Source organism: Terrapene carolina, unplaced genomic scaffold, assembly GCF_002925995.2.
Source record: "Terrapene carolina triunguis isolate 2854851 unplaced genomic scaffold, T_m_triunguis-2.0 Scaffold194, whole genome shotgun sequence".
Classification (NCBI taxonomy): domain Eukaryota; kingdom Metazoa; phylum Chordata; order Testudines; family Emydidae; genus Terrapene; species Terrapene triunguis.
The window spans coordinates 9,477,721-9,500,435 of NW_020664545.1; the positions used below are offsets into that span (position 1 = coordinate 9,477,721).

The 22,715-nt window shown below is 55.7% G+C and overlaps 1 protein-coding gene across 1 annotated transcript in view; it reads right to left on the reverse strand.

Annotated features, from left to right (window-relative positions):
* The window catches only part of MYO1F (myosin IF), a 37,228-nt gene extending 16,694 nt beyond the window's left edge, over positions 1 to 20,534 (reverse strand). The window contains exons 1-10 of the mRNA XM_029912289.1: positions 20,448 to 20,534; positions 19,097 to 19,234; positions 9,329 to 9,418; positions 8,302 to 8,396; positions 5,054 to 5,141; positions 4,344 to 4,433; positions 3,834 to 3,965; positions 3,248 to 3,382; positions 870 to 1,002; positions 128 to 324 (exon numbers count right to left, since the gene is read on the reverse strand). Of these exons, the coding sequence (XP_029768149.1) occupies positions 128 to 324; positions 870 to 1,002; positions 3,248 to 3,382; positions 3,834 to 3,965; positions 4,344 to 4,433; positions 5,054 to 5,141; positions 8,302 to 8,396; positions 9,329 to 9,418; positions 19,097 to 19,234; positions 20,448 to 20,534 (1,185 nt within the window). The remainder of the gene's footprint in view (positions 1 to 127; positions 325 to 869; positions 1,003 to 3,247; positions 3,383 to 3,833; positions 3,966 to 4,343; positions 4,434 to 5,053; positions 5,142 to 8,301; positions 8,397 to 9,328; positions 9,419 to 19,096; positions 19,235 to 20,447) is intronic.
* Between the last annotated feature and the right edge of the window lie 2,181 nt (positions 20,535 to 22,715).

Consider the following 22,715-nt stretch of genomic DNA (forward strand, 5'->3'; position numbering starts at 1 on the left):
CATCCTGGGGGCTGATCTCCCCCAGATTCCTAGTCAGGACTCGGGAACAGCCACAGAAGAGATTTCACACAGAGCCAGGGACCCACCGGCTCTGGTTAACCCGGGTAGCTTGGGGCACGACCCTCACCTCCACGAGGAAGTCAAAGACCCGCAAGTAGAGCCCCTTGGCCAGGGCGTCGCGGGTGTAGGACGCCTGCTCCACATTCAGGGTCACGTTGATCGACTCCGACCGGCCGCCCCATTTGCTGTCCATCTTCCTGCTGGTGATCTTGTCATTGAGCCTGTCCTTATCAATCCCCAGCAGGTAGGCGGGGAAGGCCAGCACTGCACACAGGGAGTGAAAGTCAGGGTGTCTCTAGACACCCCACCAGCCCATACAACTCCCTCCCTCTGCCGTTAGCGAACAGGGGCTGTTGTTGTTCCCCAGCTCAGCCATGCCCCCATGGACAAGGGGTGGCTGTGGTCTAGTGGTTAGAGCAGGGGTCCTGTGTGCCAGGACTCCTGGGTCCTATTCCTGGCTCTACCAATGTCTTGCTGAGTCACCACTAGCCAATTCACTTCCTCTCTCTGTGCCTCAATTGCCCCATCTCTAAAATGGGCACAGTGATGCTCAGCCATGTCTGTATTGTGCTTTGAGACCTGTCGTGCATATAAGTCCAAAGCATTATGAAAAGCATCTCCGCTTGATCTCATTAACTAAAAAGGCTAGCTTGAGGCATCCAGGGTCTCTGTCCATCTTTAAATCCAGCCTGGATATTGTAAGCTGCTTATCTGCCCTGACACTGGGTGGAAATCTGCCCATTCAGCCGCCTCCTAGTCTTCTCTGCTGGCCCTTTCCCGGGGGGATGGATTCAGGCTGTGGTACTCACGGTCAGGGTTCTCCACCTGGGCATAGTTGCCCTGTTCTCGGAAGTTAATGTTGCCCAGGTGCAGAATTCCAGCCACGATCTGTAACACCAGCTGCTGGTCCGCTCTGGCGATGCCTATCACCTGCATGGCGTTCTAGGGGGCAGAGAAAGCATCCCATCAGCCCGGGTCCCTGGTATTATGGCTGTACACTTATTTGGGGAAGATTTGGAAAATTAAAACACCAGCAAAAATAAATCCACTGAGAACATTTCTGAAATGGAATATTCAGCCAAAAAAAAAAAAAGAATTAATTTTTGTTGACAACGAAAACGTTTGGAATGTCCTGCAGGACTTCCAAGGGTTTTAGACGTGTCCGCACTTTCCGAAATGTTGCCCTAGAAGAAAGCAGCATCTGCTTCCGGGACATGGTGAAACCCGGACACGAACAGCCCTGCTGTATCAATCTACCACCAAACAGACAGCACTACTGAAAAGCAGCCACCTCTGGGGTGGGAAGCCAGCAACGAGGCGGCAGGTAGCACCCTGCACAGTAATGGCGGGTTAACATTGGCAGAGGACACTCCTCTTCCAAAAAGTGCCAGGGGTTCATTCCTGCGCACGCAGAGCAGACAGGACCAAGCATGTGTAGAAAACAGTCTGGGATCCAGGGTCTCTGCCTCAGAGAGAAAACCTAGCTGGTGTTAAGACGGAGCTTGATACATTTCTGAATGGGACGGGGTGGCCCACAACAGCAGAGGACTGGACCAGTGACCCAGGAGGTCCCTTCCGAGCTTGTGTTCCTACACATATGTGGCTGTGTCGACCTTGGAGGCCCTTGGCAGCTTTGCCCTTAAGGCAGGGGTGGGCAAACTATGGCCCGGGGGCCACGTCCGGCCCTTGAGACGTTTTAATCTGGCCCTTGAGCTCTCGCCGGGGAGCGGCGTTGGGGGCTTGCCCTGCTCCACATGTGCTGTGGCTCCACACAGCTCCTGGAAGCTGAGACATGTCCCCACTCTGGCTCCTATGTGTAGGGGCAGACAGGGGACTCCGCACACTGCCCCCATCCCAAGCGCGGCCCCCACAGTTCCCATTGGTCAGGAATTGTGGCCAATGGGAGCTGCAGGGGCAGTGCCTTCGGACGGGGGAGCGCACAGAGCCGTCTGGCTGCGCCTCCGCGTAGGAGCTGGACAGGGGACATGCTGCTGCTTCTGAAAGCTGCTTGAGGTAAGCGTTGCCCAGAGCCTGCACCTCTGACCCCCTCCCGCCCCCCAAGCCCCTGCCCCAGCCCTGATCCCCCGCCCGCCCTCCAAACCCCTTGGTCCCAGCCCGGAGCACCCTCCTGCACCCCGAGCCCCTCATCCCTAACCCCACCCCAGAGCCCGCACCCCCAGCCAGAGCCTGCACCCCTTCCGGCACCCCACCCCCCTGCCCCAGCCCGGAGTCCCCTCCGGCACTCTGAACTCCTCATCTCTGGCCCCACCCCAGAGCCCGCACCCCCAGCCAGAGCCCTCACCCCCTTGCACACCCCAACCCCCCAATTTCATGAGCATTCATGGCCCGCCATAGAATTTCCATACCAAGATGTGGCCCTCGGGCCAAAAAGTTTGCCCACCCCTGCCCTAAGGGCTGCTTTTGGTTGCCATGGGAATGCTGGGAAAATAATACAAGATGGCGGCACCACTGGTTCAGAGACTGGGTAGCTGGCCAGATCCCCACCCATCTCCGAGTGTCCCCCTCTCAGAGGGCGCGCGGGGCGCCCAACCTGTCTGCGCATGGCCAGGGCCGACGAGAGGGAGGGGAAGCCGGTACAAATTACCGGGGCCTGGCGGTCTGGAAGGGGGCCCGGGGTCCAGCTTCCCCCCCTCTCGTCGGCCCTGTTTAGCCAGTCCGCCCTTGCTGTGCCCAGCACTGTGCGGGAGGGCCAGCCCCGCTAGCCTGGCCTGTTGAGGAGCCGTTATCTGGCATGTGGCTGCAGGCAGGTTGCCACTGTTCCCACCTGGATGTCCAGCCCTCTCTTTCAGCTCCAGCCAGTCCTTCTGGAATACGGGGCCGGAGGGCCCCAGGAGCAGCAGAAGATGGGGCACAAAGAGCTGCCTTCTTGGAGATCAATCCTGTTTTCATCCACAAGCTGGGCCAGGTCAGAGGGATAGCTCAGTGGTTTGAGCATTGGCCTGCTAAACCCAGGGGTTGTGAGTTCAATCCTTGAGGGGGCCATTTAGGGATCGGGGGCAAAAATCTGTCTGGGGATTGGTCCTGCTTTGAGCAGGGGGTTGGACTAGATGATCTCCTGAGGTCCCTTCCCACCCTGATATTCTATGAAAATGTACAGCTCAGGTAAGAGCCACATTGTAACATGCCCCACTGTGAGCACCCTCCCCCCCCCACATGGGCCACTCACCATGGTCTCGTGGAAGTCGCTCCGGTCATCGGTGCCGTCCACCTTGTAGGTTTCGGACTGGTTCAGGTAGTAGTAATAATCGGGGGTCATGATCCCCAGGTTCTGCTGCTGCTCCTGGGAGGCCCCTTCAATGAGCTGTCGGTAAAGGGGAAGAATGCAGGGCTGGGGTCAGCTCCTGGAAATGAACCAGCCCTCAGGGTTCCCCTGCTCTGCGGCCTGGGGCTGTCTGTCTAGCCTTGGAGTGCCGTCTCCTGCTCAGCCAGAAACCCAGGCCTATCAGCAGCTCTAGGGCGCAATTCTGCTACAGCATAAAAGCATATGGGCACGCTCACTCATTTCCAGGCACGGACGCCAGTACACAGGCATGTCCATTTGCACACTCACGACGATGCCCGTATGTGCACTTTCACATATACACACACACTCACACATTCTTAGTCAATCATGCACACACATGCTGATATGCACATTCACACTCAGCCGTGTTCACACTCCTGTTCTCTCTCTCTCTCTCTCACACACACACACACACACTTGACTGCCATGGGGCCGGCTCAGCACCAGATCCCCGGGTTTGTCAGGGTACCTGGTAGTAGATGTGGAAGTTCCTCTCGCTCTCATTCTGGTTCACCACCCTGGATTTCTCCAGCAGGAAGTTGTAGATCTTCCCTCCATCCGGCTCACCGCCCCGGCTGAACTGGATTTCAAAGTATTTCCCCTGCCAAGGGAAGACATTTCAGCCGTGAGGCTGCAGGGCTGCGGTTCTCTGGGAATCAGCCAGAGGCCGGGCCGTCTCATTTCAGGGACCCCCCTCCCCCCGTCTATGGAAGTCTCTCCCACCTCCTCCCAGGACCCTCTGCCTTCAGGCCTCAGCATGTTTCTCTTCCCCACACCTGCTGTCCCCTGTCACTGGCAGCTTTCTGGGGCAAGGTCTGTCTTTGATGACATGTATGTACAGCACCATTACACCAAGCTTTTCACTCCTGATCGGGGCTTCTAGGTGGGACCCGTGGCTCCCATGGGATGATTACATCTCCCAATCTGCACACCCCTCCCCGGGACTGACCAGCGGTGAAATCTGTCCCTGGAGACTTACAAATCGGCTGGAGTTGTTGTTCCGGACGGTTTTGGCGTTCCCAAAGGCTTCCAGCAGAGGGTTGGACTGCAGGATGATGTCTTTCACGTGCTGAGGATTAGAGCAGAGACTGGGCGAGTCAGAGATCGGGGCAGGTCCATTGGCTCACGGGGGACTAGTCGCAGCGCGGTGAGGTGCATGGCAAAGGGCTGCCAGAAAGCTGGCAATGTGGCACTTCCCGGTTTAGGGGCGGGGGACTAGTCCTAGCTCTTGGCTTGGAGCGGGTTTGCTATTTCCAGCTCTCGGTTGGTAGGATGGAAGGGCATTGCTCCGTGTCAGGCTGGCACAAGGCGGGCACTGCCGGATCTTGGTGTGTGTGTGGGCACTGCCGGATCTGTGTTGGGAGCGGTTGGTTTGGAAGCGCCAAATCCAGGGCAGGTCTGAGCATGCAGGGCGGGGTTTGAAGAGGAAGCATGGTCTGGTGCCTGGTAAGTCATCACCTTTCCCGGGCTAACCTAGGGTGATCTCAGCCGGCAAGGAGAGCTGAGGAGCTGCAGAAGACGGGGAAGGAGGAGCTGCCCTCTGGCAGAGAGAAAGATGATTCAAACCTAGGAAAGTGGGTGGGAGGGAAGGAAGGGATGGAGCGAGGTGGGGGAAATGGAGAACAAGAACGACGAGAGGATGAGTAGAGAGAGGCTCAGAGAGAGCCCGGGCTGCAGAGGGAGCCGTACCTGCACTTTCTCTCCACCGCCGGACACTTTGGAAATGTAGCCCATAATGTATTTGGCTGCCACTGTTTTTCCAGCCCCGCTTTCCCCACTGCAGAAACAGTCAAACAAAACGGGGGGACGTGAAATAACCTGCCCTGTGTCTACATTTCCAGAGAGAACCACTGCCCTGCTGGAGGTTTCACTCACCCCTTAGCCCGCTGTGGGTCTCACAGGCAGATTACGCTTTTGTGGGGCTCTGGGCCAGAGCAAGGGGGGGCCTCTCCCCACCCCTTCCACCTGCAGTGCCCCCCGCCCCTTGAGCTCCTGCCAGGGAGCGGGATTGGGGCAAGGGGGCTTCCACTGCTCCCCGGCAGGAGCGCCGGGCGGGCGGAGCAGGGCAAGCCCCTGCGCCCCGACCCCGCTTCCCGGCAGGAGCGCTGGGCGGGCAGAGCGGCTCCATTTTTCCAGGCCCCCCCAGTTGGATTAGCACGGGCCTCGTTGGCCCAGTGGCTAATCCGCCACTGCAGATGGGCAAGGTACCTCCTTGCCCAAAGACAGAATATTCATTCCTCCCCTAGAATGGGGTGCAGACAGTGACAACCGTCCACCAGTGACCGAACTTCCTGCTTTGGGCCTGTTTTCCTGTCCATCCTTTGTCTATTTAGGTAAACGCTATGGGACAGGGACTGTCTCTTGCTCTTTCTGTGCAGTGCCCAGCACAATAGGGGGCCAGATCTCTCTTGGGGCCTCTAGGTCCTATTGCAATCCAAATGATACATCATTTTATAACTCGGAGACTCTTCTGTATTCTCTCCGTGTCTGCGGAAGGGAAGCTCTTGCTGGGTACAGGAGGATGGTCCCGTTTTGAGTTGAATAGTTCTTCCTGGTCCCTGTGAAGGGGGAGTGGAGGTGTGTAGCGATATGGAATCATGGCTGCACATCCCTGCAGCAGGTGGGCGACGAGATTCCAAGCTCCGCACACTCTGGCTCCTGGCTCAGGCCGATGCCTGAATTATTAGTTTTGGTCCCTTGTACCTAGAAGGGAAGTCTCTGGACTTGCCCCACATCCGGACAGCTCCTCCGCAATATTCAAACAGACAAACCACTTGCGTAAAGTTCATTTCCTGTGCTGAGCTGCCGTCCTCTGCATCCCAGCTGGGCGCATTTGCTTTTAGCAATGTGGTCCAGGGGACTGAGTGCTCCACTCAGATTCAGTAAACCTGGGCTCTATTCCCGGCTCTGCCGCAGACCCGCGGGATGACCTTGGGCAAGTCACGGCCCTTCGTCGTGCCTCAGTTTCCCCTCCCAACCTTTGGCTGACTCGTCTGCTTAGACTGAAAGCCTTTGGGGGCAGGAACTGTCTTTTACTAGATGTACGTACAGCTCCTAGCGCAATGGAGGCGAGCCATGATCTTGCTTAATAATGAAGCATGAAAAGTGGCAGTGTGGTGGGTCATGTGAGAGAGGAAATACGTTAGGGCTTGTCTACATGGGAAAGTTTAGCCAGTTATACTGCTATATAGTATAGTTAAAACGGTGACAGCTATACCAGCGTCCATATACACAAGTATAACTATAGCAGTTTAGATTCACACCTTAGCTCAGACGTGGGCAAACTACAGCCCGCAGGCCACATCTGGCGCGCGGGACTGTCCTGTCCAGCCCTTGAGCTCCCGGCCGGGGAGGCTAGCCAGCCCCCAGCCCCTCCCCTGCTGTCCCTCCTCCCCCGCAGCCTCAGCTTGCTGTGCCGCCAGCGCTCTGGGTGGCGGGGCTGCGAGCTCCTGCCGGGCAGTGCAGCAGCATGGCTGGCTCCGGCTGGGCGGCTGCCAATCCTGCTGCTCTGAGAGGCATGGTAAGGGGGTGGGGAGTGGGGGGTGGGGGGGTTGGTTAAGGGGCAGCGGGTCCTGGGGGGCAGTCAGGGGACAGGGGGCGGTTGGATGGGGAGGTGGTGATGGTGGGCAGTCAGGGGACGGGGAACGGGGGGGGGTTGGATAGGTGTGGGAGTCCCGGGGGTCTGTCAGGGGGCGGGGGTGTGGATAGGGGTCAGGGCAGTCAGGGGACGGGGAACGGGGGGGGTGGATGGGGGCGGGGGCCCGGGGGGGGGGTAGAGGGGGGGGGAACGGGGAGGGGGCAGTCAGGGGACAGGGAGCAGGGGGGTTGGATGAGGGTGGGGTCCCGGGGGGCGGTTAGAGGTGGGGGGTCCTGGGAGGGGGCAGTCAGGGGACAAGGAGAAGGGCGGGTTGGATGGGTCGGGGGTTCTGAGGGGGGCAGTCAGGGGGTGGGAAGTGGGAGAGGGCGGATAGGGGCAGGGGCCAGGCTGTTTGTGGGGGCACAGCCTTCCCTACCCGGCCCTCCGAACAGTTTTGGAACCCCGATGTGGCCCTCAGGCCAAAAAGTTTGCCCAGCCCTGCCTTAGCTTATACTGCTCTGACTTTCCCCTTAGGCTGGTGCGGAAGCTTGTTCTCTTGAAAGTGGACGGGAACTGTAACCTGTAAGAGCCTAGCGGTGATGACTGGTGACTGCAGTGCCCCTACTACTCATTACATGGAGCGGGCCAGGGGAGGGGAGGACTGATTGTGAGTATGCCTGAGAGAGGGGGCTGGCACAAGGCGGGCACTTGGTGGGTTTGTGGAACCCTCTCCTAGCCCAGCGTTTCGTTGGACGCCGTGCCAACGTGCTCCCTGCTAGGAATGCAGAGTCCAGGACGTCTGCAAGTGCCTTTGATAACAACACCGATGAATAACCTCACAACTCGATGGGGCTTTTCATCCCCGAGCACTTTGCAGATCACAGACATCCACGGGGCTCGCCGCACCCCGCCACTGCTGGGCAGCTACCTTTGCAAGGCTTACCGCGGCTTACCGGCACATAGCAAAGGAGGAGAGGAGGTGAAAAATGTTGTATCCAGTCAAAACTGGAAGAGGAATGTAGGGAGGCGGGACTGGAATTCAGCCAAGACACCAGCACTAACAAGCCTGGTCATATGAAAAGTGTCGTGGAATCTCTAATGACCCCAAGAGGGCAGGACACTAGCCCCACTCTTCTGGTTTACTTCTTCTCCCGAAGACGGCACCACTCCCCGCAGCGCGGCAGTGGGGTATTGGATCAGTACTGGCTCTGAGCGCGCCACTGACTGAATCGCCAACGCCCTCCCTGTGGGGCACCTATGGGGTCCTTGGCAAACAGACCTGACCCTGCTCAGCAGCTGAGATCAACCCCCACTTCCTCCACCCAAGTCACTCTTATTTGAGAGTCGGCGTTCTTACTACCTGATAATGACGCACTGGTTCTCTCCGTCGATCAGCATGTTCCGGTACATGTTGTCGGTCAGAGCGTAGATGTGGGGTGGATTTTCATACTGAGCCTAGAGGCCAATGAACAGACAACGAGAATAATGGTTACTAACTACAACGCAGAGTCTAACGCATAAACCAGAACCCTCTCGGTGAGCAGCGCTTTCCCTGGGAGGATAAGAGACAAATATCCACCACCTTCCTTCTCCAGTTAGGCACCCAAACAACCTTAACTCTGCCCTATAGCAATGCCATGTGGTAACTATACATGTATGACCAGTGGTTCTCAACCTATTTACCATTGTGGGCCGCGTATGCAGCACTCTATGTTATGTGGGCTGCATCCACACAGTATATACACTACCTGTATGGCCCTGAGGATGTCACATGGGCCGCCGCTGTGTTCTGATTGGGCTGCAAGCAGTTGCATGCTAATGTTTATGACTCCAGATTAGATGAAACCGATTTTTAAAGATACATTCGATTTTTTTCTTATTTTTTCCCCCTCCTGGGCAGAATTAAAGTTTTTTGGGTGCCTTATCCGTGCATTTCCATATCTTAATACCTTTGGGTTTCTTTTAAGTGTAACCTTAACTCTGAAGCTCCTGGGCTTATAAAGTTGGTTTTTGGAATAGCTGCAGCTGCTCAGTAATATTTTTTTACCCTAAGTTGCTGATATGTTCTTTCAACCTTAACACAGGTTTTGTTTGGAACTAGATACTGCAGTAATCCCTATAGGCCCCAGAGCTGGAGAGGAGCCAGACACCCAGGGAGCTGCCCATGGTCATCCAGCAGATCACAGAGGGAGCTGGGACCAGAACCACACCTCCTGACTCCCAGTCCGAGGCCCTAGCCTAGCCTGGGGCCCGTTTAGACAATCAGTTAGAAACGTGTCTGCGCCTTGCACGTTATGCATAGGTATAAGACAGAATAGCCCCAACAAGGAGTCATGTCAACCAGCCCCGCCCCAGTTCTAACCCCCAAGACCAGCCGGCCTCCTCACCGCTCCTTGGTACAGCTCAACCTCCCGGTCCGTGAAGTAAGGCATCTGCTTGAAGGGATTGACTGAGATGAGCACCGAGCCAATGTAGGTCTGAGCTGTTTGTTAAGGTCCGTCAGCTTCCCTCGTGCTTCTCCTTTTCCACCCAGCCCCACGCACCAGACATGCCACGGTTACCAAAGCCAACAAGACCCAAAAGGACCACGGTAGATTCAGGCGCATGGTGAGGACTTTGATACAAGAGATGGGTCCAGACCAGCCCCCTCCGCCCCCAATCTGGAACCTGGGGGGATTTGGGATCTGGAACAGAACTTGGCAGAGGTGCTGGAATTGGGGGTGCAGCAGCACCCCCAGCTTGAAGTGGTTTCCATCACATCCAGGGTTTACAGTTTGGTTCAATGGCTCTCAGCCCCCCCACTACACACATTGTTCCCGCACCCCTGGAACGTGGGTGGCTCACTGCAGACAACGCCCCATGGCGCAGTTAAGGCCCGAGGAGAGTGATGGCAGATGGACCGTTCTGGGCTTCTCTGGCTCCTTCTAACCCTGGGGCCATGGACCTGTCACACAGATTGCCATCCCGGGGGAAAGGGGCCATGATGCGGCACCTTGATCAGCAGGAGAATTAAGGGGTAGTAGCAAGCGAGGGTGCTGGAACAATTTGTATACTGGGGGTGCTGATGAAGGAAGCCATGGGAATCATGGAGTTGGTGTTTGTTATTACTACTTCAAACCAGGGGATGCGGCAGCACCCCGAGTTCCAGCAGCATTGGCAGCAAGTAAAACACACGATGTGCCTCCCCTCCTCGTGGTAAGGGAATCGCCGGGCTGCAGAGGGCTAATGCCACAGCCCTGTCCCTCCTGGCAGCTCCCTGACATGGGGCTGCGGGAAGGAGGCACTGGAATTCCGCCAGGGGCAATGTTGGAGGAGTTTGTTCTTTGGGACCAGTTCAAAAGGCAGAAGGAAAATCAGATTCGGTGACACCCAAGGGCCGAATTTCAGGCGTTCAGCTCCCATTTAAGCACCTCGAGAAGGGCCTGGATTTTCACCTGACATGCGGAGTGGCTCTTTCGGAAATCTGGCCACTTTTGTCACGGGCCTAAGGGGGAGCTGCGCGCGTTTGAAAATCGGGCCCCAGTTGTGGGTGCCAATGCGGAGCACTAGTGCAAACTCTGCCCCTAGTGGCCAGGAGGTTTCACGAAGCCCGTCCTTGCCCAGCAGCACCTGGTGGGTGGTCTCCCTCCAAAGCCGTGTCCTGCGGAACAGCAAAGCGTTCTTATTGCAATCTTGAAATGGGCTGCGCTCACATGACATCACCCCGTGGTGAGGCTGTGTTGCCACCACATAAATGCAGAATGCCAGCTGAGATAGTCCGTGGGTTTGATCCTGTATTGGAAAACGGCCACTGCACTAGATGGACCAGTGGTCATGTCCTATGCAGCAGGAGGTTGGGCACAGGACGAAGATGGGCCAAGGATCTGATCCAGTGTAAAGTGGCTCTTCTCTTCTTAAGACCTCGCCTAATGATGCATTTGCAGAGTTTTCGCCTCCTACCCAAGCTCAACAGGAGCCTTTCTGCAGCCTCGGACTGGATGAGAGCCCGGGACAGGCCCATGAAAACAGGGACCGCCCTGCAAAATCAGGTACAGGTGATGACCCTGTTTGTAGGCCCCCACCACCTCTGAGTTGTGGCCTCCCCAGAGAGCATGTAGCAAGCGAAACAAGCGGTGAAAATCGCAGCCTGTTTTGGAAGGGCGTTCCCCAGCGCGGCTTTGATGTGGTGAAACAGCTGTGCCACATGAAGGGGGCAGGAGGCCCGCTTGTGCACAAGGAGTAGAGCCTCATTGTTCCAGCCTGGAGGTTCACCGGCCACACCACTCTTGCCAGTAGTGCCCTCCAGCATCCCCAGTCACTGTGGCTTGGCCAGGGTCCTCAGGGGAGGGTCCGTGTGGAGCATAATATGGGATGGAGCACTCGGCAGCTCATCATGGGTTACCACTACTTCCGGCCACCTCGGCGATGCTCACCCTAGCAGCCTTCTGCAGCCTGCTTGGTCGCCCGCGTTCCTTCCTTCCTAGTCAGCCCCATGTACAGCAAACCTGTCTGCACAAAACGCCTAGAAAAATCCTCGCATGTGCCAGAAGCAAACCCCGGGATCCCTACAGTGGAGAGAATTTGATGGGCTAGAGCCTCAGCTGGCGTAACTCAGCAGGGCCCCGCTGAAGTCGGTCGAGCTACACAGATTCACATCTGGGTCCAATGAGTGACATTTACAATATCCTGTGTGCATTTCGCCCAGTTGTTATGATCGACACTCAGCACTTCATAGGTCTCAAAGCCCTTTATAAAGGGGGTACAATTACCTCCCTTCTACAGATGGGGAAACTGAGGCACGGAGCCACCTCACGGCTTGCTTAGTGAGCCAGGGGCGGGGCTGGGGACTAGAACCCCGGTGTCCTGACTCCTACAGCTGCACCTTCTGCCTGTCCCTCCTATAGACCTGCCCCATGGTATCTGCCCTAGGTGGACCAAAGATGGAGGCACATGCACAGGACACCCCAAAGACGGAGAGATAGGAGGTGGTGAGCGGGACGGTATTGCCGTGAGGGGCTATGGGAACAGCAGGGCTGGGGAGAGCAGGGGGGACCGTTACAATGGAGGGGTCTGGGAGAGGAGGGTGGGTGTTATAGTGGGAAGGTGTGTGGGTTCACACAGAGCTAGGAGAAGCCTCACTCCCTGCCGCAGACGTTTAAGCAGGACGGGTCCCCCTCATGCCCACTTGGTTCAAGAGGTCAGGGGTGGCTTGTCCCCCAGGAGAGGGCGTGACCGTGGGGACTAGCGTGTCTCTTACAGAACGGGAAAGGGGGAGGAAGAGGAGGTGGAGGGGCTGGTGCTTCCTGTGGAATGCAGAAGTGCTCCGGACTGACTCATGGCTGGACACTGGGCCCTTACACAGCAGCAGAAGGGAAAAAAAAGGAAGAGGAGGTTTCTGGTTTTTTTTTTCTTTTCTAAAAAAAACCAAACAAATGAGCCACTCCAGCCCTTCCGGGCTGCTGTCACAGGCAGGAGGAGCGCCCGCCCTGAGCTGTCGCAGAGCACAGCCTTGTAAGGACACAGCCTTGCCTTCGGTGGAAACCACAGCCCACTCAAGCGGCGTGCGCGCTGTCTCTGGTGCGCTCCTCTTCCCCGAGCCCTGCCGTAGCTCACTGCTCCCGTCTCCCCTGCAGGGGAACAGTGTTCCCAGCCCGATAGCCGGGGAATTCAGTGCTCAGCCAGGCCTAGAAAGATTTCCCTGCTGCCCGCTGGCTGCCTCCTAGCAGGGATGGGATGCGGGAACCAAAGGAGCGCTCTGGATGGCCATTGGGACGGCGAAGGCCCTTGTCTGGGCACAGGGCCAGGCTCAGTCTCATGCCTCTGTGGGTCAAACCCCGTGATAATCAAATATAAGGTCAGGGGGAGTTTATGTTCTCAGTCTGATGAGCAAGGAACCAGCCAAGCAAAGAGTGACGCTGCAGGGTTGTGCCGACTGCCTCCTCCGATCGCCATCGCAGCGAGCTCCTTATAGGCAGGATCAACACCCACGGCCAGGCGGCCGTCAGAGACTCGATCAGGAGGGGGGGCTCCACAGAAACCTTCTTCCTTCCCCGGTGCAGTGCCCCATGTGGACACGCGCCAGGGAAGTGCGGGAGACTGAGATCATAATGCATGAGGCTAAGCAACATCGCAGTTACAGAACTAGAACCCTGAGCAACAGCTGTGCTGCAGACGAGCATCTGGCTGCGTACAGTCCTCAAAGACGTGCTGGGCTAGGGATGGAGGCGAGGCAGGTCAGCGTGAGGTGCAGTGGGGCATCAGGGCTGGGATAGCAGGGGGTCTTGGCCTTCCCAACATCCTCTGGCAAAGAGTTCCACAGGTTGACTGTGCATTGTGTGAATTGTCTAGGTCCCTCATTGTGTGAGGGACCTAGACAAATTGGAGGATTGGGCCGAAAGAAACCTGATGAGGTTCAACAAAGACAAGTGCAGAGTCCTGCACTTAGGATGGAAGAATCCCATGCACTGCTACAGACTAGGGACCAAGTGGCTAGACAGCAGTTCTGCAGAAAAGGACCTAGGGGTTACAGTGGACGAGAAGCTGGATATAAGTCAACAGTGTGCCCTTGTTGCCAAGAAGGCTAACGGCATTTTGGGCTGTATAAGTAGGGGCACTGGCAGCAGATCGAGGGACGTGATCATTCCCCTCTATCCGGCATTGGTGAGGCCTCATCTGGAGTACTGTGTCCAGTTTTGGGCCCCACACTACAAGAAGGATGTGGAAAAATTGGAGAGAGTCCAGTGGTGGGCAACAAAAATGATTAGGGGGCTGGAGCACATGACTTATGAGGAGAGGCTGAGGGAACTGGGATTGTTTAGTCTGCAGAAGAGAAGAATGAGGGGGGATTTGATAGCTGGTTTCAACTACCTGAAAGAGGGTTCCAAAGAGGATTGATCCAGACTGTTCTCAGTGGTACCAGATGACAGAACAAGGAGCAATGGTCTCAAGTTGCAGTGGGGGAGGTTTAGGTTGGATATTAGGAAAAATTTTTTCACTAGGAGGGTGGTGAAGCACTGGAATGGGTTCCCTAGGGAGGTGGTGGAATCTCCTTCCTTAGAGGTTTTTAAGGTCAGGCTTGACAAAGCCCTGGCTGGGATGATTTAGGTGGGGATTGGTCCTGCTTTGAGCAGAGGGTTGGACTAGATGACCTCCTGAGGTCCCTTCCAACCCTGATATTCTATGATTCTATGAATAAAAACATACAAACAGCCATACTGGGTCAGACCAATGGTCCATCTAGCCCAGTCTCCTGTCTTCTGACAGTGGCAGCCAGGTGCCCCAGAGGGAATGAATAGAACAGGGAATCATCAAGTGATCCATCCCCTGTCACCCATTCCCTGCTTCTGGCAAACAGAGGCTAGGGACACCATCCCTGCCCATCCTGGCTGATAGCCATTGATGGACCTATCCTCCATTAATTTATCTAGTTCTTTTTTGAACCTTGTTATAGTCTAAGAGGTGCCGAAGGACAGGGCTGCAGTGCATGGGGAGAGCTGTGTGGCAGGCCAGGACTGGAAAAGCAGGGGGTGCTAAAGGGCAGGGACTGAGACGCATCAGCACAGCTGCAGTCAGGTTGCCCACAACCTTGCGAAATCCTCCACTCCATCTTCTCCTGTTTCACACCCCATCCCTCTCAGCCCTGCTGAGCCAGCTGCCACCCTTACACGCCAGACGAAGAGGAACAGCTGCAGCTCCTTTCGGAATCCATTCGCCTATTCTTTAAATCCAGGAAGTGCTTCCCCTCCCCGACCCAACATTGCCACAGAGCGCTCCCGGTCCACGAAAGGATCGCTCCAGAGAAGCCCGGGTCCGCTCCTTGAGCCTGCTCAGCGGGATCGGCTCTCTTTGCCGGCATCCAATGTCGGGGCCACGTGAAATCAGCGAGACCCCCAGAGCAGCCGAGCGTGCTGTGTACACCGGGGCAGTCCCGGCATTCAGCCAAGGCCCCCGTTTTAGAAAGAGCCGTGGGCTGGAGCAGTGCCAAGCGTCGTGCTTTAGAACGACCGATGCCAGGGCAGCAGCTCTGGGCCGCTCGAGAGGCCTTAGCGTAAACCACAAAGTCAGCCGCTGGGTCACAGTGCCATGGGGGAGCACAGCCACACCGCCAAGGTGAGGGGCGGGGGCAGGAACCGGGCCAGCGAGGGCTGTCTGCCTGCGCCGCGGAGCACACGGGTGAGGATGGCCGAGCCCAGGGCAAGCTCCGTCTGCAAAGAAACTTTGGGCTGGGGGCTAACGGTCTTGGCACTGGGATCTGGGAAGGACTCCAGTGCTGGCCCCAGAGCCTGAGTCCTTAGGCTGGGGGTGCAAGGTAGGAGGACACCACGTGGAAAGAAATAACAACCATGCTTCCTCCCTCATGGGGAGTTCCATCCCAGGACCCATCCGGCAGCAGCTCTGGTGCGGTGCACAGGATTTGAGAGGGACTGTGCAGCGTAGCTCATGGGGGGCTCGCTGAGGTTGCTGCGTTTTTTTTGGGGGGGGGGAAATATTAGCCATCCTGGGCTGCAGAGCTCTTTGCTAGACAGCAGAAAGAAAACCAGCGGGGCTCACGCTTCCTGGGTTCTTGGCTCGGGGAGAGGAGCGTGGGTGCACAGAGAATAGCCAAGCACATAGACGGGGCAGATTCTTTCTGAAACACGGTGTGGCTGAGCCTGGGGTGGGCTATGCCAGAGAGCTGCGCTCTGTTCTCAGCTCGGCCAGAGGTTACCTTGTCTGTGAAACGAAGAGACTAGCACTTGCCTGTCTCATAGGGAGCGCTACGAAGCCTTGCTCAATTGTAAAGGTGGCACAGAACCTGCAGTGGGTGAAAGAGACGAGACTGGCTCGCGTGGTCTCCTGGCTCCCGGCTCAGGGCACCTTCCCTGGAACAGAGATGAAGGAAGCAGAACAGTCTCCTGAACGTAGGGACCGACTGCAGGGAGGCAAGGAATAGAGCCCCAGTGTCCAGACCTAGTGGGGGTGCGGATCTGGCCACGTGAGCCGGTCCTCCGGAGGTAAGGGGACGAGGAACTGAAATGAATTCCTCCAGCAGCTGTCACGGCATCGGAGGCCCGACATTTAGATTTTGTAGAGATAAAGCCTTCACCGCTAAGTACAGAAAGGGCCTGATTCGCCATCATCCTGCATCTTGTGCACTCATTGCAGCGGGAGTGCAAAACACAACCCTTCCACTCAGGGAACATTTTGCACCCCTTTGCACAGCGTACACACTGGCACACGTCACCGGGCAGCACCGAACCAGGCCCGCAGACTAGCACTTGCCTGACTCTAAACAGACATGAAATGGAAACGTTATTTCATGATTGGTGTTGTTTGATAACTTGTCCTGCTGCAGGGCTGGGAACCAAAACCCCAAAGTGCTGTCCGATGGATGAGAGCCAGGAAGTGAAACTGACCAGTGTGGTTTCTGTATCTGAGCAAGGAAAGGCACCGAGTCGATAAGCAGCATAAATGATAGGTAAACAGGTTTCTGTGCGGGGCAGGGCAGTGGGAGCATGTTCCGTTATGCTCCATAGTCCGCACTGGCTGTCCATTCATATCGGGGAGCCATGCAAGGTACCTCAATGGTCTAGGCCCCACGTGTTTCAGAGGATGCCTCTCTCCCGTGCCCTGTTGCAGCCGGTGTGCTTCTGCTGTCTGTCTGAAGGCTGGAGCTCATGGGAGCTGGCCGTTGGCTCCCATCAGGGATACAGTCGACTCTTTTACGGTGATGCATCTTTGCGTGCAGGCTTTCCACTTGGTGCAGGTTCTGGATTCTCCTGTCACTCAGCCTTGCTTTGTTTGGAAGCTCCAGTACTGTCCGTGCCAAACTCAGGTGTTCCAGCCAGCTACAAAAACGCAGAGGCGTAATTGAGGTGCCGGTGTGTTTTCCCATGAACAATGCCCTGGTGCTGCTCTGTAAATAGTCATCCTTTTATAACGCCCCCTCCGGCAGACTGGCTCCCAGCTCCAGTCAGTCTAGTTATACTCGGCCTCGTGATCCCACACCCTGGTACCTGGTGTCATCCAGCCAGCCCTCTGCACTGGGGAATTTATACAGCGGCTGCAATGAGCTGGCCACAAATATAAGAGATTGTTCCGCATGCTCTCGCTAGGACTGGCTGGAACTGTTTATTGACAGAAAATTGGGTTTTCAACCAAAGAATTTTTAAGTGTGAAAAGCGTTCAGCTTCTGCAGAAAATTTAGATAGTTCGTAAAAAAACATTTCAATTAAAAACGTCTCATGGGAAGGATGCAGTTCAGGTGGCGTATGTTCCCATTCTCCTCTATGGGCCAGGCTTTCTGGCCAGACTACATCTTCCATGATGCATCACAGCCAGGGACTCCTATTCATCACCTCCCTTCACCAACAGGGTAGAAAGTGGTGCACCATGGGAGATATATTCAGGTTCCTTGTATTCCTCTAATGGCCAGCCAAGCTTTTTGGCTGGATTACATCTCCTATGATGCACTGCTTTCTACCTTATTGGTGAGGGGAAGAGAGCATCATAGGAGACCCTAGCTGTGATGCATCATGGGAGATGTAGTCTGGCCCGAAAGCCCAACTGATCCAAAGAGGAGAATGGGAGCATAAGTAACCAGAACTATAACTCCCATGAGGCACTGCTGCCCCCATTTCAATTAGAATATTTTGTTTTTTGGCCAAAATATTTCACCAAAGATTCACATTTTTCAGTGCACTGCCTGCCCGGCCCCTGTTTTCTGACCAGTTCTACTTTACATATGTGGGGTTCCTTCCCGCATGTACAGGAGCCCCCCAGGGGAATAAGGACGGGGCAAGGGGGACAGTGGTGTACTTTAAAAGAAATGTTGTTACTGCTCTGCTTGCTGGTGATCGTTCTCAGCACTGTATTTCCCACAAGCCGAGGGGCTCGTAGGAGAAAGCGGTGAGTTACGAATGGCCAGATCACAGAATCATAGAATATTAGGGTTGGAAGAGACCTCAGGAGGTCATCTAGTCCAACCCCCTGCTCAAAGCAGGACCAACACCAAGTAAATCATCCCAACCAGGGCTTCGTCAAGCCTGACCTTAAAAACCTCTAAAGATGGAGATTCCACCACCTCCCTAGGGAACCCATTCCAGTGCTTCACCACCTTCCTAGTGAAAAAGTTTTTCCTAATATCCAACCTAGACCTCCCCCACTGCAACTTGAGACCATTGCTCCTTGTTCTTTCATCTGCCACCACTGAGAACAGTCTAGATCCATCTTCTTTGGATCCCTCCTTCAGGTAGCTGAAACCAGCTATCAAATCCCCCCTCATTCTTCTCTTCTGCAGACTAAACAATCCCAGTTCCCTCAGCCTCTCCTCATAAGTCATGTGCCCCAGCCCCCTAATCATTTTTGTTGCCCTTTGCTGGACTCTCTCCAATTTGTCCACATCCCTTCCCCCAGATCATCATGACACGGAGGCCCCGGGTCCGACTGAGCCCGTCCTGCAGATCTGGGGGAAATGAGCTTTCCAAGGGCGCCTGGCCCGATTGCTAACACTGAAGGCCAAAATATCAAAAGACCTCAGGGCTGGAATTTCAGAAGCACTTCGCACCCAGCAACACCCACTGAGACACTCCCCGGCACATTTTCAAGTGAGCTCAGCACCCAATGGGCAAAGCTCTTTTGAAAATCCAGGCGCTTGTTTTGATGCGTAAATGGGAACTGACTTCGTTTGAAATTCGGGCCCCGATTTTGAGCGCCGGACAATTCTGCCCCTAGTGGCCCAGAGGGAGTCCGCACTGGTCCGTTCAGCCTTTCAGGAACCCCAGGTGTCATTGCTTCTCCAGCCTTCCTATGCGTAAAGCAGGAGCTTCCATACACGGATTGAGACAGGCATCTGGTTTTGTGGCTGCGTCTGAGCGTGCCTGCATCCACTGCTGAGTATTGTTCAGAGGCTCACAGGAGATATCCCTACGCCTCCTACGACAAGACAATTGGGGACTATTTTCCCCCTGTATCTCCAACCTTGGAAGGAAAATTGCTGATACAAGAACCTGGGCTCGCCCCCTTTACAGGGATACCGCTAGACCCGCCCGTAAAGGGCAAACCTAGAATTGCCAGAACAGACCCCAGAACTATTCCACTGAAAGGCACTCAAGTGCAGCCCTGCTGCCCCAGGTGTGGCCTGTTTTGGTTTCTATGAGATGCCCCAGTGCCCCGAGCGCGGCCCCTGGAAAGGATACGAAGATGTAATCATCCATGAAGCGCTTTTTAAGATTTTCCACAATAGCATCCTCGGAGATTTTGGAGAGCAGGACCATGTCATCCACTCCGCTCTGCTTGACATTGTGGCTCTGCCAGTGAAACCGCTCCTTGCTGCCCTGTGGAGAGATGGGGGAGATTTACTGCATACAGCAATGCAAAGGAAATGCTTTCCAGAAAGCAGTGCGGTCCAGTGGCTAGGACTCGGGTCTGTGAGTCAGGACCTGGGTGTGTGTGTGTGTGTGTGTGTGTGTGTGTGTCCGCTCCTTGCTCAGCCACTGACTCACCATGTGACCTCTGTACCTCAGTTTCCCCATCTGTAACATGGGAATAATAATGCTCAGGCCCCTTTATAAGGTGCTGTCAGATCCCAGGAGTTACATAAGAGCAAGTGTCACTGTTATTTATGGCTCGAACTCATTTAGAAGATATGAAAAGCGAAAGTCTCTGCTAGTAAAACAGAGTGCAGCTGCAGCAAAGTCAATGGAGCGGCACCAATTTGGAAGAGCAGAGAATTTGTCCCTTAATTTAAAGCAAGTACTGTTATCCCCCCCCCCCGCCCCACACACTCCTCCACTCCCATCCCCCGCCCCCCCGCCTGCATGGCCTTGCAAAGATTGGCCTGACCATTGGCACTAGCCCGTATCACGCAAGCAGCGCTGGTTGGACACATCGCTTTTGGGGCCTGCTGCGAAACATCATCAGAAAAGCTCAAAAGGCTCCTCTGGGGAAACGAATGAGGGTTGGGCGGGTGTGGGGGAGAAGGAAAAAGCAGAGGCCTGTTTGGGGTGCAGGCTTTGCCATGTTCTGCAGAATCTGAACTCCCAGGACGTCCCGGGACCAGAGCCTTCTTCCCCTCCTGCGAATCACAAGCTGGGGAGGCCCAGCCTCACAAAGCCGCCTCGTTTTGGCCCCCATAGTAGCCCAAAGTCAGGAGGAAGCAACTGCAGTTTACGCTTTAGCTGGTGTTGCCACCTCTGAGGTGCAAAACACCAGGACACTGGGATGATCCTGGACCCATCAAGCTGGCCAACAGGCAGCATGTACTGAGCCCCTGACAGATTTCCTGGGACAATACCTCAAAAACCAGACAATCCTGGGAAAACCTGGCCAGGCAGCAACCTTGGCTTTAGCCCACTTCCATCCTGCTGGGCCGCCAGCCGGAGGTGCTGCGTACAAATCTCACCCACTACGCGATCAAAAACGAAGCTCACAGACAAGAATGCTTCTCTGTACAGCACCAATGGCCTGTGCTCCCCCACATCCCATATCTGTCTGACTCCACCAGTTGTCTCTTGACTCCAACATGGTGTAATAGATCTCACCCCTCACCAGGGCACGCCCGGCAGCCAGCCACAGTGCAAAGGATGAGCCCTGCCTCAGTTTCCCCTTGTCACTGGGGCCGACTGAGCTGCCCATTCTCTCCCTATGGACCCAATCACCAGCCATCTCAGCTGTTTGGGAAAGGGAATATGTCCTCCTCCAAGTTCAGTGATTTAGTTGGGGATTGGTCCTGCTTTGAGCAGGGGGTTGGACTAGATGACCTCCGGAGGTCCCTTCCAACCCTGAGATTCTATGATTCGATGACAGGCCCACTCCTAGGCATAGTTTATAACTGCAAGCTTCAGCAGCTCTCTCAGCGTAAGACAGTTCATCAATCCCAAATGGGCATTTTATAGGGACAGTCCTGATATTTGGGGCTTTGTCTTATACAGGCGCCTGTTACCCTCCCCCCACCCCCATCCTGATTTTTCACACTTGCTGTCTGGTCACCCTAACCCCAAAGCCTTGTCCAGCTGCGTTGCACCCAGTTCCTCCGTCATTCTTCCACGTCCCATTCTCACGGCCTTCCACCCAAGAGTGAACAAACCCCGCCTCACAGTTCCCACGCTCCTGTTCCGGGGCTTCCGCACCACAGGCCTTTGACCACACTTCTTATGACTGTTCCCCTACAACCCTCGCCTCAGGGCTCCTCTGAGCAGGCGTCCAACAGAGTTCCACGCCCCTGGCCCCTCCGCCGGCAGATCCCCCTGCGGGGTCACCCTCGTGCTGAGCCGGTTCTTCCCCGCAGAACTCTTCCACCTAGTGGGGTTCCCCAGGTCTGTCACACCAGCTCCTCTTCCCTCCCAGGAGCTTCCAACTCCTGCTCTCCCAGGTCCCTGCCACTCTCTTCAGGGACCCACCCCCCCACTAGGGTGACCATATTTTCCCAAAGGGAAAACAGGACACCCCCATGGGGCTGGCCCGAAGTGCTCCCTGCACGCAGGCTGTCCTGAGTCCTCCCTGCCTCCCGCCCGCATGGGGCTCACCCGAGGTCCTCCTCTCCCCCGGCACGCGCTGGGCCACCCTGAGGCCCTCCTCTCCCCCCTGTGCACAAGGTGGCCTGAGCCCACCTGTCGCCTGCCCGTACCAGGCTCTGAGGCCCCCCTCTCCTCCTCTGCGCGTGAGGTGGTCCAAGCCCCCCTGATGCCCGCCTGCGGCCACCCCGAACCATTCTCCTGAGCCTTCCATCCTGCGCAGGGCTGGCCTTGCCACTTGCCCCCCACATGTTCCTCCACGCCCCGCTAGGGGTAGAAAAGAAGACCGAGAGGGGACCTGATAAGTCTTCAAACATGCTAAGAGCGAAAGAGGACGGTGATCAATTGTTCTCCATGGCCATGGAAGCCAGGACAAGAAGCAATGGGCTCCATCTGCAGCAAGGGAGACTTAGGTTAGACGACAGGAGCAACTTTCTAACTCTAGGGGAGTGAAGCTCTGGAACGGGCTCCCAAGGGAGGGTGTGGAATCCCCGTCACCAGAGATTTTTAAGAACAGGTGGGACAAACCCATCAGGGATGGTCTAGGTTTGCTTGGCCCTGCCACAGTGCAGGGGGCTGGACTAGACGACCTTCCGAGAGTCCGTCCAGCCAACTGTTCTATAGTTCTGTGACTCCCTGAACGGCCGCATGGCTCTTTATAGCAGCCAGGTGCCCCCTATCAGGCCCCCATGGGAGGCAGCCAATGAGTTGCAGGTGAACCGGACCTGTTCCCTCTTAAAGGAACCAGTCTCCCTGTGACACTGGGGCCCAGATTCACAAAGGGTTTGAGCCTCGTAACTCCCACTGACGTCACAGAATCATAGAACTAGAAGTTAGGAGCGTAAACACTGTTCTGCATCTGCGTCTTAGATTGGAAGTGCTTTGGGGCTTTGTGTTATCTGTTGGTACAGTGCTCAGTACAATGAGGCCATGGCCTCTTGGTGCCCCTCCAGTACAGATACATTAATAAGTATAATGAATCATTTCCTCTCTGTGAGAGATGAGTAGGAATTGCTTGTTTCTGTTTTTCAGTGTATCACGGAGGAAGTCTTCTGAGGTTGTCTATCTCTGTACTCTCATGGCAGCTGGTTGGGAGGGAAGCTGTGGCCTGGGGTTTAGGACTTTCCAGGCTATGCAAAGGGGATCAGAATGAGCTGGGTTGTGCCAAGTTAGTTTCCCTTGGTGGCAGCCATTTTGTGCTAAGCTTTCATTAAAAAAAAAAAAAGTATCTAATACCTAAGGCAGCAAAGAAAACCTTCCAGAGGGTGACCCGAGTGTAAACTAATGCAATGATGCCTGCCTG